The following is an 11,807-nucleotide window of genomic DNA, read 5'->3' on the forward strand; positions in this document are numbered from 1 at the left end:
AAAAAAAGGAAGCAAATGAATGATTCCAGTGTAAGGGCCAGTGTCTTGTGACAGTCCACCCGTTCTCGGTCCCATGAACGGCAAAGGCAGGCTTTTCTTTCTTTTCTTTCTCTGTGGCCAATCCAACCAACCAACCAACAAACAAACAAACAAACGGAAAAAAAAGATCATACTGGGTACAATGCGGCGGCGTGCGTCATCCCTCGTGCTCACGTACGGCCCTGTTGTGCTATTTTAGTGTTGGGGAAGTCCACCATGGAAAGTCTGTTATGGATTGGTTCATTTTTTGACTTTTTTTTTTCTTTTTTTTTTTTTCCTTTACCAGCATTGGAAGGTGGAGGAGGTAGGCTCTGGTTTTGTCAGCCTCAAAGTAACAGTGCAAATATATTTTTGAAAAGTACTTGGAAGCCTTGGAGTGTAGTGGCGCGCATCCCCCCCCGCTTGACACCCAAATTGCGGCTAATGTGGCGCTCCGGTCCGGCCACCACACACGCACGCACGCGCATGTCCATTTTGGGAAGGCCCACGGACTAACCAGCCGTCGACGGCGTGCGTATTTATTATTGTGTTACGGGCAATGGTGACGAGACGCCGTCCTTCCCTCAGGCCCAGCGACATGTCAGCGACCTGTACGAGGACCTGCGAGATGGCCACAACCTCATCTCCCTGCTGGAGGTTCTCTCGGGAGAGACCCTGGTGAGTGGCCTTTGACCCGGACCTCCTACTTTCTTCCCCGGCAACCCCCCCCCCCCCCCCCCCCCCCGCTTTCTCTTTTGAACCCTTGTTGTAGCTTGGTGTGGCATGTCTCTTGTTTGACTAATTTTTATTGTTGGCCGCCAACTCATATTTCTTTTTGTTTTGCTCTAACCACCTTAAACCTTCCCCTCCTGGACCCCAACCCCGCTCTTGTCGTGCTAGCCCAGGGAACGTGACCCAATGAGGAACGGTCGCATGGTGAGTGTTGTTGCGACGTGGGGTGGCGTGGCGTGGCATGTGTCAACGCACCACCATCATTCCCACCGATCCACCCCCCCCCCCCCCCCCCAAAAAAAAAGAGAAAAAAAACAAACAAAGCCTTCATTGGGTGCAGCTGTTAAAGTCTCTCACTAAATTCCTTTTAATATTTGGAATTGTCATTTCATGGGATGCAAATGAAAATGGAGTGCCAATATGTTGACTTGCTTTGCTGGGCTTACCCCCCCCCCCCCCCCCCCCATTCCACGCTCCCTCCTTCCTCCCCTCTCCCCCCCATTCCACGCTCCACCCGAGGCAGTCAAAGGTCACGGGCGGACTCGGGTGGACGCATTTTCATGAGCGGAGAGCCGTGGCGTCCGGGTCGGGGAGCCTCTGCCGAGCCCGGCCTTTGCCGAGCCCGGCCTTTACTGAGCCCGGCCTTTGCTTTCTTTCAGCCGCGAGAGAAGGGCCGCATGCGCTTCCACAAGCTGCAGAACGTTCAGATGGCGCTGGACTTCCTCAAGCGGCGACAGGTGGGAAAAGAAGGCCGGCCCCTTTTGTCGGCTCCCGCCCCAAATGAGCAAAATGAGCCCAAGCGCCTCCCTCCCTCCCTCCCTCCTCTCCGCCGCTCCCCAGGTCAAGCTGGTCAATATCAGGAACGACGACATCACCGACGGAAACCCCAAGCTGACCCTGGGCCTGATCTGGACCATCATCCTGCACTTCCAGGTATGCGACGGGCCACACACACACACACACACCGCCCATCTTGGGACAGTTTCCCCGTCTTTGACTCGGTCACGGCGCTGTGAATGGGTGGATGGACGGATGGAATTTTCCCGTGTGACTCGGCGTTTCCCTCGGCCCCATGGGGGAAGCCGGAGGGAAGCCGAGTAGGCGTAGCGTGTTGCGCGGGGAACCGCCGCAATTGGTCCCGGCTGACATTTGTCATTAGCCTGGCGTCTTTTCAAGCTCTGGCATCCAAAAATATAGAAAAAGGGAAGTGGGTGGAGGTCTTGTTTCCATTCACCGTCTGAGTCACTCTGCCCGGGTTTCCCCATCTTCTCAAAAAAAGAAAAAAAAGAGGAGTGAGAGTTGGCCACGCGTCAAAAAAGCCCAGAAAGAGTGGTAAAAACCCGCACGCAAAGTCGTCCAATCCAAGCGTCTGGCCCATTGTGCCAAACAATGGCTTGGCTTTTGACCACACTTGGACATTTGGCTTTGTTTGTGCCGTTTGCCGGAGAAAACATTCCCCCGTGAGCCATTTTTTTTTTGGAATTTTGGCCTAGCGCCCGCGAGCCCGCCATTGTGACGGCGTCCTCTCGCCCTCCTCAGATCTCCGACATCCAGGTGAACGGCCAGTCGGAGGACATGACGGCCAAGGAGCGGCTGCTGCTTTGGTCCCAGAGGATGGTGGAGGGATACCAGGGTCTGCGCTGCGACAACTTCACCAGCAACTGGAGGGACGGCAAGCTCTTCAACGCCATCGTCCACAAACACAGGTCCGGGAAAAAAAAGAAAAAAAAGAAGGACACTCCGGAGACGGCCGCATTTGCCGGGCGGCAAAATTAGAAGCCGGCGACGTGAAGGTACGCTCACGGCAAAAGCTGCTCTGGTCAACAGGCCCGACCTCATCGACATGAGTCAAGTGAGCCGCCAGAGCAACCAGCAGAACCTGGAGCAGGCCTTCAGCGTGGCCGAGCGCGAGCTGGGCGTCACCAGGCTTTTGGACCCCGAAGGTGAGGAGCCGGACGGACAGACGGGTGGACAGACGGGTGGACAGACGGGTGGACAGACGGGTGGACAGACGCCCTTGCCAACCTTTGTCTTTCCTCAGACGTGGACGTGGCGCAACCCGACGAGAAATCGGTCATCACCTACGTGTCGTCGCTCTACGACGCCATGCCCCGGGTGCCCGACGTTCAGGACGGCGTCAAAGCCAACGTGAGCGCGAATCCCGTCGACCGACGCCGTCCCGACCGCCGCGGTGGTGGCCGGCCTCCGAATCTGAGCGTCCGGCCCGGCAGGAGCTGGAGCTGCGCTGGCAAGAATACCAGGACCTGGTCACGGCGCTGCTGCAGTGGATCAGACACCACATCCTGGTCTTTGAGGAGCGCAAGTTCCCCACCAGCTACGAGGAGATCGAGGTAGCCGCGCCCCCAACTCGTCAAGGGGGGGGGGGGGCTCGTCGAGCTTGACCGCGTGCGTCCCGGCGCAGGTCCTGTGGCGTCAATTCCTCAAGTTCAAGGAGACGGAGCTCCCCGCCAAGGAGGCCGACAAGAACCGATCCAAGCACATCTTCCAAAGCTTTGAGGTGAGGTCACGCGAGGTCACGTGAGGTCACGCGAGGTGGCTCTCGGAGCTCAACCCGGCCGGCCCTTTGCCTTTTCAGGGTGCCGTGCAGGCGGGCCGCGTCAAGGTGCCGCCCGGCTGCCACCCGCTGGACGTGGAGAAGGAATGGGGTCGACTCCACGTGGCCATCTTGGAGCGGGAGCGCCTCCTGAGGACCGAGTTTGAGAGGTCGCTGGCCCTTGACTATAGCGTAACGTCTTACTCCTCCCAGAGAAAGAAAGTCACCAGAGCGTGACTCACTTTGGCCGGAAAATCGTGGGGAAGCGCGTGAGCCGGCTCGCCGCGGGCAAAGGCCGCCGCCGCCGCCGTCGTCGTCGTCATCCCAACGCGCGCGCGTGTATACAATCACAAGTTGAGCGAGCGTCGGGCTCATTTGTTCCGTTTCCCGCTTGGGGAGAAAGTGGAAAGTCGAGTGCTAGCGTCAGTCGGTCCGCCCGTTCGTTTCCGTCCGTTTCCGTCATGGCCTTCATGCATCAAGGATACGTTTACAAATTTTTAAGCCGTCCCGGGACGGAGTAAGCGCCTTCGGCCCGTGCGCTCTCCACTCCGGCCGGACCTCCTTTCAAACCGGCTTCCTCTTTCTCTCTCCCTCGGGCAGGTTGGAGCGACTCCAGAGGATGGTGGGCAAAGTGCAGATGGAGTCGGCCGTGTGCGAGGAGCAGCTCAACCAGGCGGAGGCGCTCCTGCAAACGGTGAGGAATGGGCAAAAATAAAAGTGGGGAATCGGCAAAACGCACCCAAAAAAAGGGTGCCGAGTCGACGTCAATTGATTGTCCGCGGAATGACGGGAGCGTATTCAAAAGTGGCCTTTAGAGGGACAAAAACAAAAGGTCCCTTTGCCACGGCAGGACGTGCGGCTGTTGACCTCCGGCAATCCCGCCCAGCACGCGGCCCAGATGGAAGGCGACCTGGAAAAGGCGGAGGGCATGATTGGCTTCCTCTTCGACGACGTGAAGACGCTCAAAGTTGGGCGCCACCTTCAGGCCGAGCAAATGTACCGCAGGTGTGTCTAGATACGGGATATGTATAGAGCAAGGGTGTCAGACTCCTGTGCTCTACAGATAATAGATCTAGTGTGTCTAGATGTCTGAAAACTACCTTTAAACCCCCAACCCCCCACCTACCCCCATTCCAGAGTGTACCACCTCCACGAACGGCTGGTGAATCTGCGCAGCGAGTACAACCTCCGGCTCAAATCGGGCGTGAGCCTGGTGCAGGTGCACCCCCGGCAGCAGGCCCCGGCCGGGCCGCGCCCGGAGCCGGACGAGTGGACGCTCCGCTACGTCCGAGACCTGCTGGCTTGGGTGGAGGAGAACCGGGGGCGCGTGGAGCGGGGCCAGTGGGGCGCCGACCTGCCCGCCGTGGAGTCGCACCTGGGCAGCCACCGGGGACTGCACCTCTCGGTGGAGGAGTTCCGCTCAAAGGTGGAGCGGGCCAAAGCCGACCAGGTTGGTACTCTGCGTGGCGTAGTTGCGGCCGCCGCTTAACCGCCCGCCGCTTAAACGCCCGCCGCTTAACCGCCCGCCGCTTAACCTCCCGCCGCTTAACCGCCCCCCCGCCCGCCTGACCTCCGACTCTGGACGGCGCAGAATCAGATCTCGCCCGCCGGGAAGGCGGCCTACCGAGAATACCTGAGCCAACTGGAGCAGCAGTACGCAAATCTCCTGGTGAGCAGAGACCGGGCCCTCCCGCCGTAGCTTTTGCGGCCGGACGCGTGCTTGACGCCTGGCTCCCGCGCTCAGAACTCGTCCAAGGCGCGCCTGCGCCACCTGGAGCAACTGCACGCCTTTGTGGCCGCCGCCACCAAGGAACTGCTGTGGCTCAACGAGAAGGAGGAGGAGGAGGTCAACCACGACTGGAGCGAGCGCAACGCCAACGTGGCGGCCAAGAAGGACAACTACGCGGTGAGGCCCGGACGGGGCGGCGGGCGACTGACGGAGCCAGCCAGCGCGCGCAACTGCCCAAGTCGAACCGCTTCCTCCGTCGGCAGGGTCTGGTGCGGGACTTGGAGCTGCGGGAGAAGAAGATGAGCGCCGCCCAGGTGATGGGAGACAAGCTGTTGAAAGACGCTCACCCCGGCCGGGAGACCGTGGAGGTGAGAGCCCCCCCCCCCTCGGCTGCGCGTGGCGCTCGCTCACTCGCGGACGGCGCCGACGGATCCGCTCTACTTCGGCAGGCCTTCAGCGCCGCTCTGCAAACTCAGTGGAGTTGGATCCTCCAGCTGTGCTGCTGTATCGAGAGCCACCTCAAGGAGAACGCCGCCTACTTCCAGGTGGCTCCGTCGTTTCACCTCTTTTTTGGAGGGGGCAATATCCGAGCGTCGGTTTTCGTGGCAGTTCTTTGCCGACGTCAAAGAGGCGGAGGACAAGCTGAAGAAGACGCGGGAGGCCATGAAACGGAAGTACACGTGCGAGCGCTCCGTCACCGTCACCAGGCTGGAGGACCTCCTTCGGGACGCCGAGGTACGTGGACGTTTCCTCGGCGCTCCGTGGGGGGAAAGGGCCCGATGAGCGTTGAGCGCCCGACGCTCTCCCCGCAGGACGACAAAGAGCAGCTGAGCCAGTTCCAAAGTCACCTGGAAGGTCTGAGGCGGCGAGCCAAGACGCTGGTGCAGTTGAAGCCGCGCAACCCGGCCACCGCCATCAAGAACAAGCTGCCCGTTCGGGCCGTCTGCGACTTTAAGCAAGCGGAGGTACGTACCCACCTCTGAAGTGCTCTCCTCCTAAAAGCTTCTCCGGCTGGTCATAATACGGCTAGGAGCCGCCCGTCCCTGTTTCCGAAGCCCGCCACGGAGGTCGGACCTTGACTTTTGTCCCTCTCAGATTACGGTCCACCGCGGGGACGAGTGCGCCCTACTCAACAACTCGCAACCTTACAAGTGGCGAGTGCTCAACCGGGAGGGCAGCGAGGCCACGGTGCCGTCCATCTGCTTTGTGGTGCCGCCCACCAACAAGGACGCCGTCAACGGCGTCGGCGGGTGAGTCTGCCGGGTCGGCCGTCCGTCCGTCCACAAGAGCGGGTCGGCACGCGCATGCCGTACCGGGCGTACGGCATGCACGTGCCGACCCGCTCTTGTGGCTCCTTCCCAGGCTGGAAGGCGACCTGCAGAAGCTGCAGAGCATGTGGCAGAGCTTGTCCGTGGACCTGAGGAGCCTCCTGTCTTGGCAGTACCTCATGCGAGACATTCACCTCATCAGGAGCTGGAACATCTCCATGGTAACGTCCGGCGCCGCCCTAAACGTGGAGAATATCTTTTGGCGTGTTTAGCGCGGTTTAGACCGAGGCCACGCCTCCGGGGCCTTAGGGGAAGCCTCTTTTCCAAAGTCATCGGAAGCGGGTCTGTCTGTCTTTTGTCAGTTCAAGACGCTGACGGTGGAGGAGTACCGTCTGGCCCTGAGGAAGCTGGAGACGCACTACCAGGACTTCCTCAGGGACAGCCAGGACTCGCCGTCCTTTGGGGCCGAGGACCGCATGCAGGTGGAGTCCACTTACGAGCAGGCCAACCGCCACTACAACGCGCTGCTCGGCGCCGCCCAACAAGGTGAGCCGCTGACTGACTCTGGTCAGAGCGCCATCTGGAATTGGCATTTTTAAGACCCTAACACACACGGCTCCAGCAAACACGTGGTTGACGTACATTGACTTTGGCCTTCAAATTTCAGGCCACGTGCCGCCCGAGACGGGTAAGCTGCTCCACGGCGTCTCGTCACCGTCTCCCGTGTTCGTGTACATTGTGTGTGTGTGTGTGTGTGTGTGAGTCGTCGAGGCGGGATGGCACGGCGTCGTGCCGCCCCATTGTGGTTGTTCCTCACCAATCATCCTCTTTCCTGAGTTTCGGCCTAATGGTCACGGCTTTGAATGTTCACGTCTAGTCGCTGGCGCATGACGTCATTTCAGCACTCTTTGATGATTTGACGGGAATGAAGGGCACGTTTCATCCCGTAGCCGCCGCCCTTGACGGTATTTTTGGGGGACGGAAGGGAAACGCCGACTTTTGTCCTTCCTCCCACCAGGAGAGCGGGACCAATCGGCCAGCGGGCTTTACCTGAGCAAGCTGAAGGAGCTGCGCCTGAGGCTGGACGGCTGCGAGAAGCAAACGCTGACGCGATTCCGCCAGCTGGCGGACAAAGAACCGCTCAAAGCGTGCGCCCTGAAGACCGGCGAGCAGATGGTGAAGATCCCAAAGAGAGAGAGAGAGAGCGAGAGAGAGACTGACGGACGGACGGACGTCCGGGCTCAACCACTCACTGAATTCCCGCCCACAGAAAGTCCAAAGCCAGCTGGAAGGCCTGAAGCAGGAACTGAACTCCACGGCGGAGAAGGCGGAGGAACTTCTGCTCTCGCCTTCCGGCGCCGACCCCCAGCTGCGCTCGGAACTGGACGCCACGCAGAAGAAGATGGAGCGTGTCGACGCGCTGTCCTCCGTCTACCTGGAGAAGTGGGTGTCCCCGCCCGTGGCGTCTGCGGCCCGGGGTCAGGCTCACCTTCTGCCGCCGTTTCTCAGGCTGAAGGCCCTGGACGGGGTGACCAGGAGCACGGGGGACGCCGAGGAGACCCTGGAGAGCTACGAGGGCCGTCTGCTGGAAGTCTGCAAAGTTCCCACCGAGGACAAGGAGGCGGAGAGACAACAGAGCCAGATCAAGGTCGGTCCAGAAAGAAGGGCGCGACGAGGCTGCCTTGTTTGATATGGTCGTCGGCGGCGGCGCACGCGCTCGTGTGTAAAGACCGCCACCGCCACCAGCTTCAACCGTGACCCTTTCCCCTCCTCTCTCCCCCCAACAGAAAATGCAGGCCGAGTCGGAAGCGGACCGGGCCGCCTTGGACCGCCTCGGCCAGCAACTGGAGCTGGCCACCGCCCTCCAGCACAAAATGACGCGCGTCCACAGCGAGCGCGACGGCGAGCTGGACCGTTGCCGCCGGCGGGCGGACGACCTGCGCCGGCGCTGGGGGGCGGCCATGGCTCAGCTGGAGGCGCGGCAGCGGGAGCTGGACTCGCTCCGGCGCCGCACGAAGGCCTACCGCCAGAGCTACGAGTGGCTGGTGCGTTGGCTGGCCGACACCAAGCGACGGCAGGAGGAAGTCCAGGCGCTGCCCGCCGCCGACCAGGCGGCCCTCAAGGAGCAACTGGCGGAGGAGAAGGTACGTTTTACGGGATGTCCTTTTTCGGAAGTTCCGGGAGCGTGGCGCTGGAGTGGCGCTGGAGTGGCGCTGGAGTGGCGCTGGAGTGGCGCTGGAGTGGCGCTCCAACCCTCTTTCTCCACGCACGCAGAAAATTCTGGACGAGATTGAGAAGAACAAGGATAAAATTGACAAGTGCCAGAAGAACGCCAAAGACTACATCGACTCGGTCAAGGTGGGTACCAGAGTCCGGGTGGGACTGACGCTTGAGGGGGGGGGGCACTGACGCTTTGACCTTTCAGGATTACGAGCTCCTGCTGCTGACCTACCAGGCCCTGCAGGAGGCCCCCGCCTCGCCGGCAAAGAAGCCCAAAATGGAGTGCGCTTCGGACGACATCATCCAAGAGGTGAGTCTCGGCGGCCGCAAACCAAGGCGGGCGCCGGCCGGCCGGCAACTCCAACCCCTTGATTGGCGTCTCCCGCAGTACGTCACGCTGAGAACGCGCTACGGCGAGCTTTTGACGCTGGTCAGCCAGTACATCAAGTTCATCGGGGACTCGCGCCGACGCCTGCAAGACGACCAGGTATCTGTCACCAGCTGCCGCCAGACATAAAAGTACCGTCGCCGACGTGAATTGTCAACCCAAAACCAACGCTTTGTTTTCCGTCGAGAGCGAGCCGCTATTTTTCTGCCGCGCGTCCGTCCCTTTTGTCAAACTCCTCGGCCGTCTGTCTCCCCACGCAGAAAGAGTCGGAGAGGCTGAAGGAGGCCGAGCGAAAGAGGCTGGCCGAGATCCAAGCCCAGCTGGACGGACAAAAGCGGCTGGCCGAGACCAACGCCCTGGCCGTGGCCCGGGCCGAGGACCGGGCCCGGGCCCTGGGGCTCCGGCTCCAGACGCAAGAGGAGGCGGGCAAACGGCGCGACGTGGCGGCCGACGCCGACAGGCAGAAGGAGGAGGACCTTCGGCGGGAGCTGCGACAAATCCAGAGCCAGGCGGAGGAGGAAATGAAGAGCAAGGACGCGCAGCTGGAGGAGGCCCTCGCCGAGCGCACCGGGATCCAGGAAGAGATCCGCCTCCTCAGGCTCCGGCTGGAGACCAGCGTCCAGCAGAAGAGCGGCGACGACGACGAGCTGCGCCGGCTCCGCCAGGGGGCGGCCCAAGCCGAGGAACTGCGCCGGAGCGCCCTGGAGGAGGCCGAGGCGCTGCGGGCGCGGCTGGCCCAGGAGACGGAGAAGGAGAAGAAGGCCCGCGACGAGCTCCAGCGCAAGACCCGGGCCGAGAAGGAGGCCGGCCAGCAGAAGCGGAAGGCCCTGGACGACCTGGAAAAGTTCAAGGCGCGGGCCGAGGAGGCCGAGCGACGCCTCGCGCAGGCCGAGGAAGAGACACGCCGCCGGCTCCAGCTGGCCGAGGAAATGCCGGTGAAGAGCCGGGCCGCCCCGCCGCAGGGCGCCTCCCCGGACCGACGGGCCGCCCAGCTGGAGGAGTCGCTGGAGAAGGAGCGGGCCACGGTGGTCCGCCTGCGAGAGGAGGCCGCCAAAGCCCGGGAGGAGGCGCGGGAGGAACTGGAGGCCCAGAAAAAAGCCCGGGACGGAGCCCTGGACCGGGCCCAGCGGGAGCGGGCCGAGGCCGAGGAGCTCCTCCAGGAGAAGCTGGCGGCCATCCGGGAGGCCACCCGTCTCACCGCGGAAGCCCAGGTCGCCCTGCGGGCCCGGGAGGCCGAGAACCGGGAACTGAAAACGCTGGCCGAGGACCAAGCCGCCCAGAGGAAGCTGCTGGAGGATCGGGCCGAGGACGTGGACCAGAAGATGCGCCAACTGCAGAGCTCGTCCGACGCCGAACTGGAGCGCCAGAGAGCCGTCGTCCGAGAAACTCTCGGCCAGAAAAAGGCCGCCGAGGAGGAGATCCGCCTCGTGGGCATCGCCGTCCGGAAGCTCTCCGAGGAGAAAGCCCAACTGGAGCGGGAATTGCAGCGAGCCAGGGAGGTGGCCCGCCGAGCCCAGGAGGAAGCCCGGGAGCTCGGGCGATTGGACGCGGAACGGAAGGAGGCCGAGGAGAAGGAAAAGGAGGCCGCCGCCGCCGTTGCCGCCGCCGCCGACATCACCCAGGAACCGCTCAAGGAGCAACTCCTGACGCTGGACGAAGCCGTGAGCAGGGGGCTGTTGGGGGCCCAACTCCACCGCAAGGACCCGTCCGCCGGCGAGGTGGATCCGCTCTTCCAGGCCACGAAGAAGGAGGCGGAGGAAGCCGACCGCCGCCGGCAGGAGGCCGAGCGGGACGCCGAGCGACAGGCGCTCCTGGCCCGGGAGGCCGCGCAAAAGTGCGCCGCCGCCGAGCTCCGGGCGCAGGAGGTCCTCGACCAGAACCGAGAGGGCCGACTGGCGCTGGACAAGCTCCGGGAAGAGCTGGAGGAGGCCCGGCAGACGGCGCGGGAGGCCCAAAAGGCCACGGAGCATGCGGAGAGCCAGGCCGCGCTGCTGCGCCAGGAGGCCCGGCGCCAGGAGGAGGCCCACCGCCAGGAGGAGGCCCAACGGGCCCTGGCCCAGGCGCACGCCGAGAAACTCGAGCTGGAGGAGGCCTCGGAGCGAGCGCGGCTCCAAGCCGAGGCCCGGCGCCACGGGGAGGAGGCCCAGAGAGCGGGCCAGCGGGAGGCGCTGCTGCAAAAGGAGCTGGAGGACGTCCGGCGACGGCTGGACCAAAGCGACCGGCAGAAGGCGCTCCTGGACGAGGAGCTCCTGCGGGTCCGGGGCGAGAAAGGCCAAGCCTTGGAGCAGAAGGCCCAGGTGGAGGAGGAGCTCTCCAAAGTCCGGATCCAGACGGAGGCGCTCCTCAAGCTCAAAGTGGAAATGGAGAGCCAGAACCAGCGGCTCCTCCAAGAGGAGCGGGACAGGGCCGAGCAGCTGGCGGAGGAGGCCCGGCTGGCGGAGGAGGCCCACAAGCTGCTGGAGGACAAAGAACGCGTCCAGCGACAGCTGGACCGGGAGACGGAGACCCACCGCCAATCGCTGGAGGCCGAGCGGGAGAAGCGGCGGGAGGCGGCCGAGCGGGCCGCGCAACTAGAGCTCCGGCTCAAAGAGCTGGCCCACGCGCAGGAGGCGGCCCGGGACTTCCAGAGGCAGGCGGAGGAGGCCCGGGCCGCCCTGGAGGACTCGCGCCGAGAGGCCGCCCGGGCCGGCCTGCAGGAGCTGGAGACGCAGCGGCTGCGGAGCGGCCGGGAGGCCGACCTCCTCCGGGCGGCCGTCGCTGAGCTGGAGAAGGAGAGGGAGGAGCTGAAGAAGAAGGCCGAGGAGCAACGGGAACATTCCAAAGAGGTACGTGACCCCGCCGAGCGTCCAGAGTCCCGAGAGTCGCCCGCCCTCGGCTCATTGCTTCTCTCTCCGTCCC

General features: G+C 63.1%; 1 protein-coding gene across 15 annotated transcripts in view; it reads left to right on the forward strand.

The window, feature by feature from the left end:
* LOC144214570 (plectin-like) overlaps positions 1-11,807 on the forward strand; it is a 32,100-nt gene that overhangs the window by 12,959 nt on the left and 7,334 nt on the right. For 8 of the 15 annotated variants that reach the window (XM_077743064.1, XM_077743069.1, XM_077743070.1 and 5 more), the window contains 31 exons: positions 607-696; positions 919-954; positions 1,410-1,487; positions 1,591-1,683; positions 2,290-2,456; positions 2,578-2,693; positions 2,792-2,898; positions 2,982-3,101; positions 3,173-3,268; positions 3,347-3,474; positions 3,905-3,998; positions 4,155-4,309; positions 4,442-4,754; positions 4,896-4,973; positions 5,049-5,210; positions 5,297-5,401; positions 5,483-5,578; positions 5,643-5,768; positions 5,846-5,998; positions 6,129-6,283; positions 6,396-6,522; positions 6,664-6,847; positions 6,969-6,989; positions 7,320-7,477; positions 7,572-7,744; positions 7,811-7,949; positions 8,089-8,445; positions 8,576-8,659; positions 8,727-8,831; positions 8,910-9,008; positions 9,170-11,734. In XM_077743064.1, coding sequence (XP_077599190.1) covers positions 607-696; positions 919-954; positions 1,410-1,487; positions 1,591-1,683; positions 2,290-2,456; positions 2,578-2,693; positions 2,792-2,898; positions 2,982-3,101; positions 3,173-3,268; positions 3,347-3,474; positions 3,905-3,998; positions 4,155-4,309; positions 4,442-4,754; positions 4,896-4,973; positions 5,049-5,210; positions 5,297-5,401; positions 5,483-5,578; positions 5,643-5,768; positions 5,846-5,998; positions 6,129-6,283; positions 6,396-6,522; positions 6,664-6,847; positions 6,969-6,989; positions 7,320-7,477; positions 7,572-7,744; positions 7,811-7,949; positions 8,089-8,445; positions 8,576-8,659; positions 8,727-8,831; positions 8,910-9,008; positions 9,170-11,734 — 6,480 coding nt within the window. The remainder of the gene's footprint in view (positions 1-606; positions 697-918; positions 955-1,409; positions 1,488-1,590; positions 1,684-2,289; positions 2,457-2,577; positions 2,694-2,791; positions 2,899-2,981; positions 3,102-3,172; positions 3,269-3,346; positions 3,475-3,904; positions 3,999-4,154; positions 4,310-4,441; positions 4,755-4,895; positions 4,974-5,048; positions 5,211-5,296; positions 5,402-5,482; positions 5,579-5,642; positions 5,769-5,845; positions 5,999-6,128; positions 6,284-6,395; positions 6,523-6,663; positions 6,848-6,968; positions 6,990-7,319; positions 7,478-7,571; positions 7,745-7,810; positions 7,950-8,088; positions 8,446-8,575; positions 8,660-8,726; positions 8,832-8,909; positions 9,009-9,169; positions 11,735-11,807) is intronic. The other 7 variants (XM_077743068.1, XM_077743074.1, XM_077743080.1 and 4 more) reach the window with 3 other exon arrangements.

Source organism: Stigmatopora nigra, chromosome 21, assembly GCF_051989575.1.
Source record: "Stigmatopora nigra isolate UIUO_SnigA chromosome 21, RoL_Snig_1.1, whole genome shotgun sequence".
Classification (NCBI taxonomy): domain Eukaryota; kingdom Metazoa; phylum Chordata; class Actinopteri; order Syngnathiformes; family Syngnathidae; genus Stigmatopora; species Stigmatopora nigra.